Source organism: Megalops cyprinoides, chromosome 5 (genome assembly GCF_013368585.1).
Source record: "Megalops cyprinoides isolate fMegCyp1 chromosome 5, fMegCyp1.pri, whole genome shotgun sequence".
Taxonomy (NCBI): domain Eukaryota; kingdom Metazoa; phylum Chordata; class Actinopteri; order Elopiformes; family Megalopidae; genus Megalops; species Megalops cyprinoides.
This window is the reverse complement of record NC_050587.1, coordinates 27,983,731-28,002,365: the sequence shown is the minus strand read 5'-3', so window position 1 is coordinate 28,002,365 and position 18,635 is coordinate 27,983,731. Positions and strand designations below refer to the sequence as shown.

The following is an 18,635-nucleotide window of genomic DNA, read 5'->3' as shown; positions in this document are numbered from 1 at the left end:
GTCCCCAAAAATGCAAGTATTTGTATTTGTAGTGTAAGTAGGCTATTTATTCTACAACTTGAACTAATTAGCTAATCTCTAATTAGTTCCAATTGTGGCTGAGGAATTGTTAGGAAATCCAGGTGAGTGGGACAAATACTTGGAGCTCTTCCACTTCTACACTCGTTCTTCTACACCCGCACTTTTCAAACTCAGCTAAAATTTAATATATTACGTATACTGAACTCGTGCTGACGTTGCAGCAATACTGGAATTCATATCCATTGCATTAATTGATATTGAATTTTCGTTACAGATTACTTTTAAAATTTTGTCAACATAAAAAACTCACAAAGCACCTAATAAAGAAAAAAACGAAACGAAAGAAAGGCCATTATATAGTATATGGTTAGCATTAACTATACAGTTCTCAGATTTATAGCCCACATAAGAGGTAAACAGTATTTTCTTCGGAGAAAGGACACTCTTACTTCATCAAACTATCCTGAGTTTGCACATTGTATAAACAGGGTAGCCTATGCACATTTGTGGTCGCCGACTTTCCACAACATCAATGAGCTAACGCACAAGGTTAGTTCATAAAGAAATTTCAGATTGCTTCAACACTGAAAGTAAGTAACAACCATTGTAAAATTAATGTGTGAATAAAAAAGAATTCAGATGTCCTACTCTCATCTCTTTATCTGTCTGACATAGGCTATTTAGAAAAATCAATTCATACATTTTAAAGTGCGACTCATCTCAGTAAGCAATGGAGTTTCTAACTATTAAAAAGGCTAAGTCAAGTATACCTGGGGCCTTTTTTTTTCTTTTGAAGAGAGATCGGCATATATCTACCTTTATAATACATTAATATTATCTCACCTTCGGACGCGGGAAGTCAAGTTCCTCTCTCTTACACTGTCTGTTGTTTTGCTATAAACACCTCATCTTTCAGGGCGAAAATATTCTTGGCGAGGTTTAAAATATTCGGGGCTATACCCCAAATGATTGGACCTAACGACGCCATGCACTGTCAGTAAGTATAGCGACTCTGTGAGTGGGAATACCAGTAGTCCCCCTTTATCTGTGGGGGATATGGTCCAAGACACCCAGCGGATGCCTGAAACCGCTGATAGTAGCGAACCCTATATGTTTTATCCTAGAGCCTACATAAGCGACTAACGGACAGGTAGCGTAAACAGCGTGGATACGCTGGACAAAGGGATGATTCACGTCCCTTGCAGGACGGCAAGAGATTTCATGACGCTTCAAAAACGGCTCGCAATTTAAAACTTAAGAATTCTTTATTTCTGGAATTTTCCATTTCATACTTTGGGACCACGGCTGACCGCGGGTAACTGAAACCGCGGATAAGGGGGGACTACTGGGCAGCCACCACTCTAAAGCTAAGCTTCCCGTTTTAGAATATGACTGGAGTGATGTCAGCGTATTTGCCTCTAGGCTGACACACAGCGGAGGAACGTGGAAATGACAGGAATGTTCACGAACAGCCTGGAGCTCACAGCAAGGAGCTTTAAAAGCGGCCAGCTCTGGCTGCTGTGACAGAAGCGATCAGAGCTAACGCTGCACACACTGCTATCTCAGAGCAATAAGGAACGCCACTAAAGACCCGCTAAAGATGCTGTGCTCCCACGTCTTCCAGCCTTCCTTCGGCCACCTGATGGATTTCCACTGGCCCGTTCGCAGTCTCTGGCCAGAGACGAGACCCCTCTTCTTTCGGGAGGAGGTGATGCGCAGACACATGCAGGAGATGAAGAACAGCCTGGAGCTGATGGAGAAACTTCAGCAACAGATCTTTGAGGAGATCGACCAGGTCCCAGCCTCTATGAGCATCCAACCAGTCTCATACCAGGTGGAGAAAGAGGGAGACCGCTTTGCCCTGACACTGGACACTAAAGACTTCTCCCCAGAAGAGCTCTCCGTCAAACAGGTGGGAAGGAAGCTACGAGTGTGCGGCAAGACGGAGAAGAAGCAGGAGGACGGAAAAGGTTCCTACTCTTACAAAAGGCAGGAGTTCAGACAGGAGTTTGATCTGCCCGAGGGCGTCAACCCTGATGCGGTCACGTGCTCCCTGACGGATGGCCGGCTCCAGATCCAGGCGCCCAGGGCGGCCGTGTCCGAGCCCCAGGAGAGGGTGGTTCCCATCGCCTGCAGCCCTGCTGAGAAGACTCTGCATTTTCAGAGTGCGCAGGCAGAGGGACGCACAGAGGAGACTCAGAAGGACCATTAGACTTACCTCCAGCAGGACTGATAGCATTTTAACCCATTCCAATTTTAGGATGTAAGAATAAATATTACTTGAATCTTATGTCTATTTCATCAATCAATTTTGTAAGATGTAAGAATTTGTTGATGTTTGAAAGCAATGATTTTGTAATAAAAATGTTGATTGTGAATAAAATGTGAAATTATAATATTTGTTTCTGAGTTTTAATTTCATGAAACCAAAAAGTCAAACACTGAAAAAAGGTTTTTTTGCATGGCATATACACATGCAAAAAACTAATCTCAATGCTCAACTTTTCAAAAAATATATATGAATCAAACAAAAGACTGAAAGGTAAGTGTTAACTGTTGAGTGTCCAGATTTATACATCAGTAGCGGTCAAGAGTATTTTCTATGGGATATGTGAAAGGTAAAACTTACAGCCTAACTTGCAGTTTTGTGTAGATATTCATGAATCCAGGTGAACTAGAACAGGACTGACAGAGTGTGCAAAGAGAAAAAAAAGAACTTTCAAATAAAGACATTTATTAATTAATAACTCAATGTTTCACGCTCATCTAAAATGACAGATGTTAGCGGCCTTTCATCACTAAGTACAGATCAGGGCATGATGCGACATGTCTTTTAGTTCTCACTTGACTTGTCACCATTCATGAAAAACTCCCACCGGAGAGGTTACGGTCTGAAGTTCATTTGTCTCTACAAACCTGCAAATCGATACTTTGTCTGCACTGTTGAGTGACTGTGAATTAGCAGCACTGCGTGAGATTGTTGGCAGACAATTTTTTTCATTTCAACACAAAATTTCAGGCAAGTCCACTGCAGAGGGGAACATCAACACTTTGGTCTAGTTCTCAAACAGCAGTGATTCCTGAGATATTTAGTTACAACTGACCAAGGGCTTTTCAGGTTCTCATGTTGCATCAGGAGAGGGCCTGCAAGGGAAACCTCGTTATCTAGCTTGCATTTGTCTGACACCTTGCACTTGACCCGTTTCATCACAACAGTGTCACCATTCAGATTATTGTAGCTGACGAGCTATCAAACCCTTTACACCTCACTATAGGGATTCTTCAGCCATGTGAAGCAGTGACCCCATCAAAGAGTAAAGAAAAGAGAGCATGAAAAGCACACTCTTATTTCATCTAACCATCTCCTTTGTTAAAACATTTATGGTTGTCCACTCTCCACAACATCAATGAGCCAAAACACAGGGTTATTTTGTTTAAAATATTGCTGAAAGAGATTTCAGACTGCTTCAACTCTGGAAGTAAGTAAGCAGTGCTGTAAAATGAATGCATAAATAGAAAACAATTCAGATGTCCAACTCTCACCTCTTTTTCTGTGTGACGTATTTAGAAAATCAATTCATACATTTTAAAGTGCGACTCACCTGAGTAAGTATAGCGACTCTGTGATTGGCCATATTTTGGCAGACAGCCAAAGCTCTAAGCTTCCCGCTTTAGAATATGACTGGAGTGACGTCATCATTTCCCTCTAGGCTGACACACAGTGGAGGAATGTGGAAATGACAGGAATGTTCACGAACAGTCTGGAGCTCACAGCAAGGAGCTTTAAAAGCGGCCAGCTCTGGCTGCTGTGACAGAAGCGATCAGAGCTAACGCTGCACACACTGCTATCTCAGAGCAATAAGGAACGCCACTAAAGACCCGCTAAAGATGCTGTGCTCCCACGTCTTCCAGCCTTCCTTCGGCCACCTGATGGATTTCCACTGGCCCGTTCGCAGTCTCTGGCCAGAGACAAGACCCCTCTTCTTTCGGGAGGAGGTGATGCGCAGACACATGCAGGAGATGAAGAACAGCCTGGAGCTGATGGAGAAACTTCAGCAACAGATCTTTGAGGAGATCGACCAGGTCCCAGCCTCTATGAGCATCCAACCAGTCTCATACCAGGTGGAGAAAGAGGGAGACCGCTTTGCCCTGACACTGGACACTGAAGACTTCTCCCCAGAAGAGCTCTCCGTCAAACAGGTGGGAAGGAAGCTACGAGTGTGCGGCAAGACGGAGAAGAAGCAGGAGGACGGAAAAGGTTCCTACTCTTACAAAAGGCAGGAGTTCAGACAGGAGTTTGATCTGCCCGAGGGCGTCAACCCCGATGCGGTCACGTGCTCCCTGACGGACGGCCGGCTCCAGATCCAGGCGCCCAGGGTGGCCGTGTCCGAGCCCCAGGAGAGGGTGGTTCCCATCGCCTGCAGCCCTGCTGAGAAGACTCTGCATTTTCAGAGCGCGCAGGCAGAGGGACGCACAGAGGAGACTCAGAAGGACCATTAGGGGACTTACCTCCAGCAGGACTGATAGCATTTTAAATGCTGCTTGTTGTCAAGATAGTCCAAGAAGACTCAGTATTAATGGGTTTACGTCAGGGGTTTTTAACCCATTCCAATTTTAGGATTTAAAAATAAATTTTACTTGAATCTTATGTCTATTTCATCAATCATTTTTGTAAGATGTAAGAATTTGTTGATGTCTGATAGCAATGATTTTGTAATAAAAATGTTGATTGTGAATAAAATGTGAAATTATAATATTTGTTTCTGAGTTTTAATTTCATGAAACCAAAAAGTCAAACACTGAAAAAAGGTTTTTTTGCATGGCATATACACATGCAAAAAACTAATCTCAATGCTCAACTTTTCAAAAAATATACATGAATCAAACAAAAGACTGAAAGGTAAGTGTTAAATGTTGAGTGTCCAGATTTATACATCAGTAGTGGTCAAGAGTATTTTCTATGGGATATGAGAAAGGTAAAACTTACAGCCTCACTTGCAGTTTTGAGTAGATATTCATGAAAACAGGTGAACTAGAAAAGGACTGACAGAGTGTGCAAAGAGAAAAAAAGAACTTTCAAATAAAGACATTTATTAATTAATAATTCCACGTTTCACGCTCATCTAAAATGACAGATGTTAGCGGAATTTCATCACTAAGTACAGATCAGGGCATGATGCCACATGTCTTTCAGTTCTCACTTGACTTGTCACCATTCATGAAAAACTCCCACCGGATAGATTACCATCTGAAATTCATTTGTCTCTACAAACCTGCAAATCGATACTTTGTCTGCACTGTTGAGTGACTGTGAATTAGCAGCACTGCGTGAGATTGTTGGCAGACAATTTTTTTCATTTCAACACAAAATTTCAGGCAAGTCCACTGCAGAGGGGAACATCAACACTTTGGTCTAGTTCTCAAACAGCAGTGATTCCTGAGATATTTAGTTACAACTGACAAAGGCCTTTTCAGGTTCTTATGTTGCATCAGGAGAGGGCCTGCAAGGGAAACCTCGTTATCTAGCTTGCATTTGTCTGACACCTTGCACTTGACCCATTTCATCACAACAGTGTCACCATTCAGATTATTGTAGTTCATGAGCTAGCAAACCCTTTACACCTCACTATAGGGATTCTTCAGCCATGTGAAGCAGTGACCCCATCAAAGAGTAAAGAAAAGAGAGCATGAAAAGCCTACTCTTATCTCATCTAACCATCTCCTTTGTTAAAACATTTATGGTTGTCCACTCTCCACAACATCAATGAGCCAAAACACAGGGTTATTTTGTTTACAATATTGCTGAAAGAGATTTCAGACTGCCTCAACTCTGGAAGTAAGTAAGCAGTGCTGTAAAATGAATGCATAAATAGAAAACAATTCAGATGTCCAACTCTCACCTCTTTTTCTGTGTGACGTATTTAGAAAATCAATTCATACATTTTAAAGTGCGACTCACCTGAGTAAGTATAGCGACTCTGTGATTGGCCATATTTTGGCAGACAGCCAAAGCTCTAAGCTTCCCGCTTTAGAATATGACTGGAGTGACGTCATCATTTCCCTCAAGGCTGACACACAGTGGAGGAATGTGGAAATGACAGGAATGTTCACGAACAGTCTGGAGCTCACAGCAAGGAGCTTTAAAAGCGGCCAGCTCTGGCTGCTGTGACAGAAGCGATCAGAGCTAACGCTGCACACACTGCTATCTCAGAGCAATAAGGAACGCCACTAAAGACCCGCTAAAGATGCTGTGCTCCCACGTCTTCCAGCCTTCCTTCGGCCACCTGATGGATTTCCACTGGCCCGTTCGCAGTCTCTGGCCAGTGACAAGACCCCTCTTCTTTCGGGAGGAGGTGATGCGCAGACACATGCAGGAGATGAAGAACAGCCTGGAGCTGATGGAGAAACTTCAGCAACAGATCTTTGAGGAGATCGACCAGGTCCCAGCCTCTATGAGCATCCAACCAGTCTCATACCAGGTGGAGAAAGAGGGAGACCGCTTTGCCCTGACACTGGACACTGAAGACTTCTCCCCAGAAGAGCTCTCCGTCAAACAGGTGGGAAGGAAGCTACGAGTGTGCGGCAAGACGGAGAAGAAGCAGGAGGACGGAAAAGGTTCCTACTCTTACAAAAGGCAGGAGTTCAGACAGGAGTTTGATCTGCCCGAGGGCGTCAACCCCGATGCGGTCACGTGCTCCCTGACGGACGGCCGGCTCCAGATCCAGGCGCCCAGGGTGGCCGTGTCCGAGCCCCAGGAGAGGGTGGTTCCCATCGCCTGCAGCCCTGCTGAGAAGACTCTGCATTTTCAGAGCGCGCAGGCAGAGGGACGCACAGAGGAGACTCAGAAGGACCATTAGGGGACTTACCTCCAGCAGGACTGATAGCATTTTAAATGCTGCTTGTTGTCAAGATAGTCCAAGAAGACTCAGTATTAATGGGTTTACGTCAGGGGTTTTTAACCCATTCCAATTTTAGGATTTAAAAATAAATTTTACTTGAATCTTATGTCTATTTCATCAATCATTTTTGTAAGATGTAAGAATTTGTTGATGTCTGAAAGCAATGATTTTGTAATAAAAATGTTGATTGTGAATGAAATGTGAAATTATAATATTTGTTTCTGAGTTTTAATTTCATGAAACCAAAAAGTCAAACACTGAAAAAAGGTTTTTTTGCATGGCATATACACATGCAAAAAACTAATCTCAATGCTCAACTTTTCAAAAAATATACATGAATCAAACAAAAGACTGAAAGGTAAGTGTTAAATGTTGAGTGTCCAGATTTATACATCAGTAGCGGTCAAGAGTATTTTCTATGGGATATGTGAAAGGTAAAACTTACAGCCTCACTTGCAGTTTTGTGTAGATATTCATGAAAACAGGTGAACTAGAACAGGACTGACAGAGTGTGCAGAGAAAAAAAAGAACTTTCAAATAAAGACATTTATTAATGAATAATTCCACGTTTCACGCTCATCTAAAATGACAGATGTTAGCGGAATTTCATCACTAAGTACAGATCAGGGCATGATGCCACATGTCTTTCAGTTCTCACTTGACTTGTCACCATTCATGAAAAACTCCCACCGGATAGATTACCATCTGAAATTCATTTGTCTCTACAAACCTGCAAATCGATACTTTGTCTGCACTGTTGAGTGACTGTGAATTAGCAGCACTGCGTGAGATTGTTGGCAGACAATTTTTTTTATTTCATCACAAAATTTCAGGCAAGTCCACTGCAGAGGGGAACATCAACACTTTGGTCTAGTTCTCAAACAGCAGTGATTCCTGAGATATTTAGTTACAACTGACCAAGGCCTTTTCAGGTTCTCATGTTGCATCAGGAGAGGAGCTGCAAGGAAAACCTCGTTAGCTAGCTTGCATTGTCTGACACCTTGCACTTGACCCATTTCATCACAACAGTGTCACCATTCAGATTATTGTAGCTGACGAGCTATCAAACCCTTTACACCTCACTATAGGGATTCTTCAGCCATGTGAAGCAGTGACCCCATCAAAGAGTAAAGAAAAGAGAGCATAGAAAAGCACACTCTTATTTCATCTAACCATCTCCTTTGTTAAAACATTTATGGTTGTCCACTCTCCACAACATCAATGAGCCAAAACACAGGGTTATTTTGTTTAAAATATTGCTGAAAGAGATTTCAGACTGCTTCAACTCTGGAAGTAAGTAAGCAGTGCTGTAAAATGAATGCATAAATAGAAAACAATTCAGATGTCCAACTCTCACCTCTTTTTCTGTGTGACGTATTTAGAAAATCAATTCATACATTTTAAAGTGCGACTCACCTGAGTAAGTATAGCGACTCTGTGACTGGCCATATTTTGGCAGACAGCCAAAGCTCTAAGCTTCCCGCTTTAGAATATGACTGGAGTGACGTCATCATTTCCCTCAAGGCTGACACACAGTGGAGGAATGTGGAAATGACAGGAATGTTCACGAACAGTCTGGAGCTCACAGCAAGGAGCTTTAAAAGCGGCCAGCTCTGGCTGCTGTGACAGAAGCGATCAGAGCTAACGCTGCACACACTGCTATCTCAGAGCAATAAGGAACGCCACTAAAGACCCGCTAAAGATGCTGTGCTCCCACGTCTTTCAGCCTTCCTTCGGCCACCTGATGGATTTCCACTGGCCCGTTCGCAGTCTCTGGCCAGTGACAAGACCCCTCTTCTTTCGGGAGGAGGTGATGCGCAGACACATGCAGGAGATGAAGAACAGCTTGGAGCTGATGGAGAAACTTCAGCAACAGATCTTTGAGGAGATCGACCAGGTCCCAGCCTCTATGAGCATCCAACCAGTCTCATACCAGGTGGAGAAAGAGGGAGACCGCTTTGCCCTGACACTGGACACTGAAGACTTCTCCCCAGAAGAGCTCTCCGTCAAACAGGTGGGAAGGAAGCTACGAGTGTGCGGCAAGACGGAGAAGAAGCAGGAGGACGGAAAAGGTTCCTACTCTTACAAAAGGCAGGAGTTCAGACAGGAGTTTGATCTGCCCGAGGGCGTCAACCCCGATGCGGTCACGTGCTCCCTGACGGACGGCCGGCTCCAGATCCAGGCGCCCAGGGTGGCCGTGTCCGAGCCCCAGGAGAGGGTGGTTCCCATCGCCTGCAGCCCTGCTGAGAAGACTCTGCATTTTCAGAGCGCGCAGGCAGAGGGACGCACAGAGGAGACTCAGAAGGACCATTAGGGGACTTACCTCCAGCAGGACTGATAGCATTTTAAATGCTGCTTGTTGTCAAGATTGTCCAAGAAGACTCAGTATTAATGGGTTTACGTCAGGGGTTTTTAACCCATTCCAATTTTAGGATTTAAAAATAAATTTTACTTGAATCTTATGTCTATTTCATCAATCATTTTTGTAAGATGTAAGAATTTGTTGATGTCTGAAAGCAATGATTTTGTAATAAAAATGTTGATTGTGAATAAAATGTGAAATTATAATATTTGTTTCTGAGTTTTAATTTCATGAAACCAAAAAGTCAAACACTGAAAAAAGGTTTTTTTGCATGGCATATACACATGCAAAAAACTAATCTCAATGCTCAACTTTTCAAAAAATATACATGAATCAAACAAAAGACTGAAAGGTAAGTGTTAAATGTTGAGTGTCCAGATTTATACATCAGTAGCGGTCAAGAGTATTTTCTATGGGATATGTGAAAGGTAAAACTTACAGCCTCACTTGCAGTTTTGAGTAGATATTCATGAAAACAGGTGAACTAGAACAGGACTGACAGAGTGTGCAAAGAGAAAAAAAGAACTTTCAAATAAAGACATTTATTAATTAATAATTCAACGTTTCACGCTCATCTAAAATGACAGATGTTAGCGGCCTTTCATCACTAAGTACAGATCAGGGCATGATGCGACATGTCTTTTAGTTCTCACTTGACTTGTCACCATTCATGAAAAACTCCCACCGGATAGATTACCATCTGAAATTCATTTGTCTCTACAAACCTGCAAATCGATACTTTGTCTGCACTGTTGAGTGACTGTGAATTAGCAGCACTGCGTGAGATTGTTGGCAGACAATTTTTTTCATTCCAGCACAAAATTTCAGGCAAGTCCACTGCAGAGGGGAACATCAACACTTTGGTCTAGTTCTCAAACAGCAGTGATTCCTGAGATATTTAGTTACAACTGACCAAGGCCTTTTCAGGTTCTCATGTTGCATCAGGAGAGGGCCTGCTAGGGAAACCTCGTTAGCTAGCTTGCATTTGTCTGACACCTTGCACTTGACCCATTTCATCATAACAGTGTCACCATTCAGATTATTGTAGTTCATGAGCTAGCAAACCCTTTACACCTCACTATAGGGATTCTTCAGCCATGTGAAGCAGTGACCCCATCAAAGAGAAAAGAAAAGAGAGCACGAAAAGCACACTCTTATTTCATCTAACCATCTCCTTTGTTAAAACATTTATGGTTGTCCACTCTCCACAACATCATTGAGCCAAAACACAGGGTTATATTGTTTACAATATTGCTGAAAGAGATTTCAGACTGCCTCAACTCTGGAAGTAAGTAAGCAGTGCTGTAAAATGAATGCATAAATAGAAAACAATTCAGATGTCCAACTCTCACCTCTTTTTCTGTGTGACGTATTTAGAAAATCAATTCATACATTTTAAAGTGCGACTCACCTGAGTAAGTATAGCGACTCTGTGACTGGCCATATTTTGGCAGGCAGCCAAAGCTCTAAGCTTCCCGCTTTAGAATATGACTGGAGTGACGTCATCATTTCCCTCTAGGCTGACACACAGTGGAAGAATGTGGAAATGACAGGAATGTTCACGAACAGTCTGGAGCTCACAGCAAGGAGCTTTAAAAGCGGCCAGCTCTGGCTGCTGTGACAGAAGCGATCAGAGCTAACGCTACACACACTGCTATCTCAGAGCAATAAGGAACGCCACTAAAGACCCGCTAAAGATGCTGTGCTCCCACGTCTTCCAGCCTTCCTTCGGCCACCTGATGGATTTCCACTGGCCCGTTCGCAGTCTCTGGCCAGAGACAAGACCCCTCTTCTTTCGGGAGGAGGTGATGCACAGACACATGCAGGAGATGAAGAACAGCCTGGAGCTGATGGAGAAACTTCAGCAACAGATCTTTGAGGAGATCGACCAGGTCCCAGCCTCTATGAGCATCCAACCAGTCTCATACCAGGTGGAGAAAGAGGGAGACCGCTTTGCCCTGACACTGGACACTGAAGACTTCTCCCCAGAAGAGCTCTCCATCAAACAGGTGGGAAGGAAGCTACGAGTGTGTGGCAAGACGGAGAAGAAGCAGGAGGACGGAAATGGTTCCTACTCTTACAAAAGGCAGGAGTTCAGACAGGAGTTTGATCTGCCCGAGGGCGTCAACCCTGATGCGGTCACGTGCTCCCTGACGGACGGCCGGCTCCAGATCCAGGCGCCCAGGGCGGCCGTGTCCGAGCCCCAGGAGAGGGTGGTTCCCATCGCCTGCAGCCCTGCTGAGAAGACTCTGCATTTTCAGAGTGCGCAGGCAGAGGGACACACAGAGGAGACTCAGAAGGACCATTAGGGGACTTACCTCCAGCAGGACTGATAGCATTTTAAATGCTGCTTGTTGTCAAGATTGTCCAAGAAGACTCAGTATTAATGGGTTTACGTCAGGGGATTTTAACCCATTCCAATTTTAGGATTTAAGAATAAATATTACTTGAATCTTATGTCTATTTCATCAATCAATTTTGTAAGATGTAAGAATTTGTTGATGTCTGAAAGCAATGATTTTGTAATAACAATGTTGATTGTGAATAAAATGTGAAATTATAACATTTGTTTCTGAGTTTTTACTTCATGAAACCAAAAAGTCAAACACTGAAAAAAGGTTTTTTTGCATGGCATATACACATGCAAAAAACTAATCTCAATGCTCAACTTTTCAAAAAATATATATGAATCAAACAAAAGACTGAAAGGTAAGTGTTAACTGTTGAGTGTCCAGATTTATACATCATTAGCGGTCAAGAGTATTTTCTATGGGATATGTGAAAGGTAAAACTTACAGCCTAACTTGCAGGTTTGTGTAGATATTCATGAAAACAAGTGAACTAGAACAGGACTGACAGAGTTTGCAAAGAGAAAAAAAGAACTTTCAAATAAAGACATTTATTAATTAATAACTCAACGTTTCACGCTCATCTAATATGACAGATGTTAGCGGCCTTTCATCACTAAGTACAGATCAGGGCATGATGCGACATGTCTTTCAGTTCTCACTTGACTTGTCACCATTCATGAAAAACTCCCACCGGAGAGATTACTGCCTGAAATTCATTTGTCTCTACAAACCTGCAAATCGATACTTTGTCTGTACTGTTGAGTGAAAGTGAATTAGCAGCACTGCGTGAGATTGTTGGCAGACAATTTTTTTTATTTCAACACAAAATTTCAGGCAAGTCCACTGCAGAGGGGAACATCAACACTTTGGTCTAGCTCCTAAACAGCAGTGATTCCTGAGATATTTAGTTACAACTGACCAAGGCCTTTTCAGGTTCTCATGTTGCATCAGGAGAGGAGCTGCAAGGAAAACCTCGTTAGCTAGCTTGCATTGTCTGACACCTTGCACTTGACCCATTTCATCACAACAGTGTCATCATTCAGATTATTGTAGTTCATGAGCTAGCAAACCCTTTACACCTCACTATAGGGATTCTTCAGCCATGTGAAGCAGTGACCCCATCAAAGAGTAAAGAAAAGAGAGCATAGAAAAGCCCACTCTTGTTTCATCTAACCATCTCCTTTGTTAAAACATTTATGGTTGTCCACTCTCCACAAAATCAGTGAGCCAAAACACAGGGTTATTTTGTTTACAATATTGCTGAAAGAGATTTCAGACTGCCTCAACTCTGGAAGTAAGTAAGCAGTGCTGTAAAATGAATGCATAAATAGAAAACAATTCAGATGTCTAACTCTCACCTCTTTTTCTGTGTGACATATTTAGAAAATCAATTCATACATTTTAAAGTGCGACTCACCTGAGTAAGTATAGCGACTCTGTGACTGGCCATATTTTGGCAGGCAGCCAAAGCTCTAAGCTTCCCGCTTTAGAATATGACTGGAGTGACGTCATCATTTCCCTCTAGGCTGACACACAGTGGAGGAATGTGGAAATGACAGGAATGTTCACGAACAGTCTGGAGCTCACAGCAAGGAGCTTTAAAAGCGGCCAGCTCTGGCTGCTGTGACAGAAGCGATCAGAGCTAACGCTGCACACACTGCTATCTCAGAGCAATAAGGAACGCCACTAAAGACCCGCTAAAGATGCTGTGCTCCCACGTCTTCCAGCCTTCCTTCGGCCACCTGATGGATTTCCACTGGCCCGTTCGCAGTCTCTGGCCAGTGACAAGACCCCTCTTCTTTCGGGAGGAGGTGATGCGCAGACACATGCAGGAGATGAAGAACAGCCTGGAGCTGATGGAGAAACTTCAGCAACAGATCTTTGAGGAGATCGACCAGGTCCCAGCCTCTATGAGCATCCAACCAGTCTCATACCAGGTGGAGAAAGAGGGAGACCGCTTTGCCCTGACACTGGACACTGAAGACTTCTCCCCAGAAGAGCTCTCCGTCAAACAGGTGGGAAGGAAGCTACGAGTGTGCGGCAAGACGGAGAAGAAGCAGGAGGATGGAAAAGGTTCCTACTCTTACAAAAGGCAGGAGTTCAGACAGGAGTTTGATCTGCCCGAGGGCGTCAACCCCGATGCGGTCACGTGCTCCCTGACGGACGGCCGGCTCCAGATCCAGGCGCCCAGGGTGGCCGTGTCCGAGCCCCAGGAGAGGGTGGTTCCCATCGCCTGCAGCCCTGCTGAGAAGACTCTGCATTTTCAGAGCGCGCAGGCAGAGGGACGCACAGAGGAGACTCAGAAGGACCATTAGGGGACTTACCTCCAGCAGGACTGATAGCATTTTAAATGCTGCTTGTTGTCAAGATTGTCCAAGAAGACTCAGTATTAATGGGTTTACGTCAGGGGTTTTTAACCCATTCCAATTTTAGGATTTAAGAATAAATTTTACTTGAATCTTATGTCTATTTCATCAATCATTTTTGTAAGATGTAAGAATTTGTTGATGTCTGAAAGCAATGATTTTGTAATAAAAATGTTGATTGTGAATAAAATGTGAAATTATAATATTTGTTTCTGAGTTTTAATTTCATGAAACCAAAAAGTCAAACACTGAAAAAAGGTTTTTTTGCATGGCATATACACATGCAAAAAACTAATCTCAATGCTCAACTTTTCAAAAAATATACATGAATCAAACAAAAGACTGAAAGGTAAGTGTTAAATGTTGAGTGTCCAGATTTATACATCAGTAGCAGTCAAGAGTATTTTCTATGGGATATGTGAAAGGTAAAACTTACAGCCTCACTTGCAGTTTTGAGTAGATATTCATGAAAACAGGTGAACTAGAACAGGACTGACAGAGTGTGCAAAGAGAAAAAAAGAACTTTCAAATAAAGACATTTATTAATTAATAATTCAACGTTTCACGCTCATCTAAAATGACAGATGTTAGCGGCCTTTCATCACTAAGTACAGATCAGGGCATGATGCCACATGTCTTTCAGTTCTCACTTGACTTGTCACCATTCATGAAAAACTCCCACCGGATAGATTACCATCTGAAATTCATTTGTCTCTACAAACCTGCAAATCGATACTTTGTCTGCACTGTTGAGTGACTGTGAATTAGCAGCACTGCGTGAGATTGTTGGCAGACAATTTTTTTCATTCCAGCACAAAATTTCAGGCAAGTCCACTGCAGAGGGGAACATCAACACTTTGGTCTAGTTCTCAAACAGCAGTGATTCCTGAGATATTTAGTTACAACTGACCAAGGCCTTTTCAGGTTCTCATGTTGCATCAGGAGAGGGCCTGCAAGGGAAACCTCGTTAGCTAGCTTGCATTGTCTGACACCTTGCAATTGACCCATTTCATCACAACAGTGTCACCATTCAGATTATTGTAGTTCATGAGCTAGCAAACCCTTTACACCTCACTATAGGGATTCTTCAGCCATGTGAAGCAGTGACCCCATCAAAGAGTAAAGAAAAGAGAGCATAGAAAAGCCCACTCTTGTTTCATCTAACCATCTCCTTTGTTAAAACATTTATGGTTGTCCACTCTCCACAACATCATTGAGCCAAAACACAGGGTTATTTTGTTTAAAATATTGCTGAAAGAGATTTCAGACTGCCTCAACTCTGGAAGTAAGTAAGCAGTGCTGTAAAATGAATGCATAAATAGAAAACAATTCAGATGTCCAACTCTCACCTCTTTTTCTGTGTAATATATTTAGAAAATCAATTCATACATTTTAAAGTGCGACTCACCTGAGTAAGTATAGCGACTCTGTGACTGGCCATATTTTGGCAGGCAGCCAAAGCTCTAAGCTTCCCGCTTTAGAATATGACTGGAGTGACGTCATCATTTCCCTCTAGGCTGACACACAGTGGAGGAATGTGGAAATGACAGGAATGTTCACGAACAGTCTGGAGCTCACAGCAAGGAGCTTTAAAAGCGGCCAGCTCTGGCTGCTGTGACAGAAGCGATCAGAGCTAACGCTACACACACTGCTATCTCAGAGCAATAAGGAACGCCACTAAAGACCTGCTAAAGATGCTGTGCTCCCACGTCTTCCAGCCTTCCTTCGGCCACCTGATGGATTTCCACTGGCCCGTTCGCAGTCTCTGGCCAGAGACAAGACCCCTCTTCTTTCGGGAGGAGGTGATGCGCAGACACATGCAGGAGATGAAGAACAGCCTGGAGCTGATGGAGAAACTTCAGCAACAGATCTTTGAGGAGATCGACCAGGTCCCAGCCTCTATGAGCATCCAACCAGTCTCATACCAGGTGGAGAAAGAGGGAGACCGCTTTGCCCTGACACTGGACACTGAAGACTTCTCCCCAGAAGAGCTCTCCGTCAAACAGGTGGGAAGGAAGCTACGAGTGTGTGGCAAGACGGAGAAGAAGCAGGAGGACGGAAAAGGTTCCTACTCTTACAAAAGGCAGGAGTTCAGACAGGAGTTTGATCTGCCCGAGGGCGTCAACCCCGATGCGGTCACGTGCTCCCTGACGGACGGCCGGCTCCAGATCCAGGCGCCCAGGGCGGCCGTGTCCGAGCCCCAGGAGAGGGTGGTTCCCATCGCCTGCAGCCCTGCTGAGAAGACTCTGCATTTTCAGAGCACGCAGGCAGAGGGACGCACAGAAGAGACTCAGAAGGACCATTAGGGGACTTACCTCCAGCAGGACTGATAGCATTTTAAATGCTGCTTGTCGTCAAGATTGTCCAAGAAGACTCAGTATTAATGGGTTTACGTCAGGGGATTTTAACCCATTCCAATTTTAGGATTTAAAAATAAATATTACTTGAATCTTATGTCTATTTCATCAATCAATTTTGTAAGATGTAAGAATTTGTTGATGTCTGAAAGCAATGATTTTGTAATAAAAATGTTGATTGTGAATAAAATGTGAAATTATAATATTTGTTTCTGAGTTTTAATTTCATGAAACCAAAAAGTCAAACACTGAAAAAAGGTTTTTTTTGCATGGCATATACACATGCAAAAAACTAATCTCAATGCTCAACTTTTCAAAAAATATACATGAATCAAACAAAAGACTGAAAGGAAAGTGTTAAATGTTGAGTGTCCAGATTTATACATCAGTAGCGGTCAAGAGTATTTTCTATGGGATATGTGAAAGGTAAAACTTACAGCCTAACTTGCAGGTTTGTGTAGATATTCATGAAAACAAGTGAACTAGAACAGGAGTGACAAAATAAAGAGAACAACTAGACAGCTAGTTAGATACCTTCATGCTATTCAAAAACAATCTAATTATCTCCAAAGTAGGAGTATTGCTCACTTTTTTGAGTAAAATATAAAACTATATCACAGTTTTCTTACACGTTTTCAGAAGTTTTTGCTTTTTTTCAAATTGAATGTGTCTCACAATTTAGTGTTCCTCACAGCCCAGTAACACAGACATGGGCAAAGTATCTATTGTATACTTTTCTCTCTATGTTTCTATTTCATTCTTTTCATTCATTTTGCATATGCATTAATATATGGGAGCTAGACAGTTGCCTGTTCTCATAGTTGATCATCCACAAAATTTGCGCATTAAGGACCCCCTTACCTGGGCACCCACTAACTGTTTTTCCAATAGGGTCCCCATGAACATGAACTATTGACAAGCAACTAGAGTCAAGACCCTGAGCATCTAGACAGAGCAAGACCTCTGGCCCCTGGTGTCACACCAATTCCCACCCAAATACAGTAGAAGTTCCAGCCAAAGATGAACCAGAATGCCGAAGTTTGCTGCAATGACCACGTAGCTGCCAGGTGTACTTCAAGAATAACATGCAGCTGTGCTAGGACAGAAATCATTGCATTACTCATGCACTAACCCATGACCCCACCCCAAAGTTGCTTGAGCGACCTAGTTGACATGGACCCAGTGTAACAAAGTATCCTTTGGAAGAGGAAACTTTGGCATTGCATGGCAGATAAAGTATGGTGCACATATTAAGATTTAACCATTTTAGATCAGAATTTTGCAATACATTCATGTATGCCATCTAAATATATGTACCTTTAAAATGTTTCACAAAATAAATAAAAACACGTGTCATTTTAAATAAACTCTTTAATTTCATATTTTATTTATATTTTCATCTCATGTCAAAATATGTCTTGGAAAATATATATTTTTGGTGAAAAAGATTAATCTTCATGATTTACATTAGTTAAATTATTTTAATTAAAAATAGAGCATATCACATTTCTTTCAAGAATTGATTGAGTCCTCATAATCCTGTGGAATACTATGCCAGCATTACAGTCAGTTCAGTTCTTCGAAGAATCTTTTGCATCAACGCTGTTCTCACTTTCTGAACTAAGTGCTTGCGGGGTCTTCGCAGAAGGTACGCAATCAATAGGCACCACTCTCTCAGTTGCTCCAGGCAATGCTTCCCTTGGTGCCTGGATCTGGAGCTGCCCATCCAGCAAGGAGCATGTCACTGCTTCAGGATTTACACCCTCAGGCAGATCAAACTCCTGTCTGAACTCCTGTCTTTTGTAAGAGAAGGAACCTTTTCCATCCTCCTGCTTCTTCTCATTCTTTCCGGACACTCGTAGCTTCCTTCCCACTTGTTTGACAGAGAGCTCTTCTGGGGCAAAGTCTTTCGTGTCCAGTGTCAGAGCAAAACGGTCTCCCTCCTTATCCATCTTGAAAGTGATCGGCTGGAACACCACTGAAGGAGGAAGTGGGTCGATCTCCTCAAAAATCTTTCTGTGAAGTTGCTCCATGTACTCTAAGCTGTGCTTAATCTCTTGCATGTGCCTCATCATTTCTTGCTCCATCTGAAAGAACAGGGGTCGTGTCTCTGGCCAGAGACTGCGCACGGGCCAGTGGAAATCCATCAGTGGATTGTAGGAGGCTTGGAATACGCGAGGACACAGCATCTTCACCAGGTATCTTGAGCGGGCTTCCTCTTTTTCGTCTGGGGTTGCACTAGCTTCTGTGTCCGTGCTGTTTTTGTTTGAGCTCTCAGA

At 42.9% G+C, this 18,635-nt stretch overlaps 8 protein-coding genes across 8 annotated transcripts; 7 read left to right on the top strand and 1 right to left on the bottom strand.

The window, feature by feature from the left end:
• The first annotated feature begins 1,557 nt into the window (after positions 1 to 1,557).
• LOC118777834 (heat shock protein 30-like) lies at positions 1,558 to 2,240 on the top strand. Its single transcript, XM_036529038.1, has one exon. It carries the CDS (start codon positions 1,622 to 1,624, stop codon positions 2,231 to 2,233), a length of 612 nt encoding a protein of 203 aa, XP_036384931.1. The 5' UTR covers positions 1,558 to 1,621; the 3' UTR covers positions 2,234 to 2,240.
• A 1,605-nt stretch (positions 2,241 to 3,845) lies between these two features.
• On the top strand, positions 3,846 to 4,548 carry LOC118777833 (heat shock protein beta-11-like). Its single transcript, XM_036529036.1, has one exon. The coding sequence runs from the start codon at positions 3,910 to 3,912 to the stop codon at positions 4,519 to 4,521; it is 612 nt and encodes a 203-aa protein (XP_036384929.1). The 5' UTR covers positions 3,846 to 3,909; the 3' UTR covers positions 4,522 to 4,548.
• Positions 4,549 to 6,202: 1,654 nt separating this feature from the next.
• Positions 6,203 to 6,905, top strand: LOC118778171 (heat shock protein beta-11-like). Its single transcript, XM_036529570.1, has one exon. The coding sequence runs from the start codon at positions 6,267 to 6,269 to the stop codon at positions 6,876 to 6,878; it is 612 nt and encodes a 203-aa protein (XP_036385463.1). The 5' UTR covers positions 6,203 to 6,266; the 3' UTR covers positions 6,879 to 6,905.
• A 1,654-nt stretch (positions 6,906 to 8,559) lies between these two features.
• On the top strand, positions 8,560 to 9,488 carry LOC118778198 (heat shock protein beta-11-like). Its single transcript, XM_036529609.1, has one exon. It carries the CDS (start codon positions 8,623 to 8,625, stop codon positions 9,232 to 9,234), a length of 612 nt encoding a protein of 203 aa, XP_036385502.1. The 5' UTR covers positions 8,560 to 8,622; the 3' UTR covers positions 9,235 to 9,488.
• Positions 9,489 to 10,919: 1,431 nt separating this feature from the next.
• Positions 10,920 to 11,591, top strand: LOC118778417 (heat shock protein 30-like). The gene has a single exon (XM_036529944.1). It carries the CDS (start codon positions 10,980 to 10,982, stop codon positions 11,589 to 11,591), a length of 612 nt encoding a protein of 203 aa, XP_036385837.1. The 5' UTR covers positions 10,920 to 10,979.
• A 1,681-nt stretch (positions 11,592 to 13,272) lies between these two features.
• LOC118778190 (heat shock protein beta-11-like) lies at positions 13,273 to 14,036 on the top strand. The gene has a single exon (XM_036529597.1). It carries the CDS (start codon positions 13,337 to 13,339, stop codon positions 13,946 to 13,948), a length of 612 nt encoding a protein of 203 aa, XP_036385490.1. The 5' UTR covers positions 13,273 to 13,336; the 3' UTR covers positions 13,949 to 14,036.
• A 1,656-nt stretch (positions 14,037 to 15,692) lies between these two features.
• On the top strand, positions 15,693 to 16,394 carry LOC118778169 (heat shock protein beta-11-like). Its single transcript, XM_036529566.1, has one exon. The coding sequence runs from the start codon at positions 15,694 to 15,696 to the stop codon at positions 16,303 to 16,305; it is 612 nt and encodes a 203-aa protein (XP_036385459.1). The 5' UTR covers position 15,693; the 3' UTR covers positions 16,306 to 16,394.
• Positions 16,395 to 17,758: 1,364 nt separating this feature from the next.
• On the bottom strand, positions 17,759 to 18,635 carry LOC118778092 (heat shock protein beta-11-like). The gene has a single exon (XM_036529432.1). The coding sequence runs from the start codon at positions 18,543 to 18,545 to the stop codon at positions 17,928 to 17,930; it is 618 nt and encodes a 205-aa protein (XP_036385325.1). The 5' UTR covers positions 18,546 to 18,635; the 3' UTR covers positions 17,759 to 17,927.

Coding starts and splice junctions, on each gene's coding strand:
- LOC118777834 (XM_036529038.1), top strand. CDS start 1,622: ATGCTGTGCTCCCACGTCTTCCAGCCTTCCTTCGGCCACCTGATGGAT.
- LOC118778190 (XM_036529597.1), top strand. CDS start 13,337: ATGCTGTGCTCCCACGTCTTCCAGCCTTCCTTCGGCCACCTGATGGAT.
- LOC118778171 (XM_036529570.1), top strand. CDS start 6,267: ATGCTGTGCTCCCACGTCTTCCAGCCTTCCTTCGGCCACCTGATGGAT.
- LOC118778169 (XM_036529566.1), top strand. CDS start 15,694: ATGCTGTGCTCCCACGTCTTCCAGCCTTCCTTCGGCCACCTGATGGAT.
- LOC118778417 (XM_036529944.1), top strand. CDS start 10,980: ATGCTGTGCTCCCACGTCTTCCAGCCTTCCTTCGGCCACCTGATGGAT.
- LOC118778092 (XM_036529432.1), bottom strand. CDS start 18,545: ATGCTGTGTCCTCGCGTATTCCAAGCCTCCTACAATCCACTGATGGAT.
- LOC118777833 (XM_036529036.1), top strand. CDS start 3,910: ATGCTGTGCTCCCACGTCTTCCAGCCTTCCTTCGGCCACCTGATGGAT.
- LOC118778198 (XM_036529609.1), top strand. CDS start 8,623: ATGCTGTGCTCCCACGTCTTTCAGCCTTCCTTCGGCCACCTGATGGAT.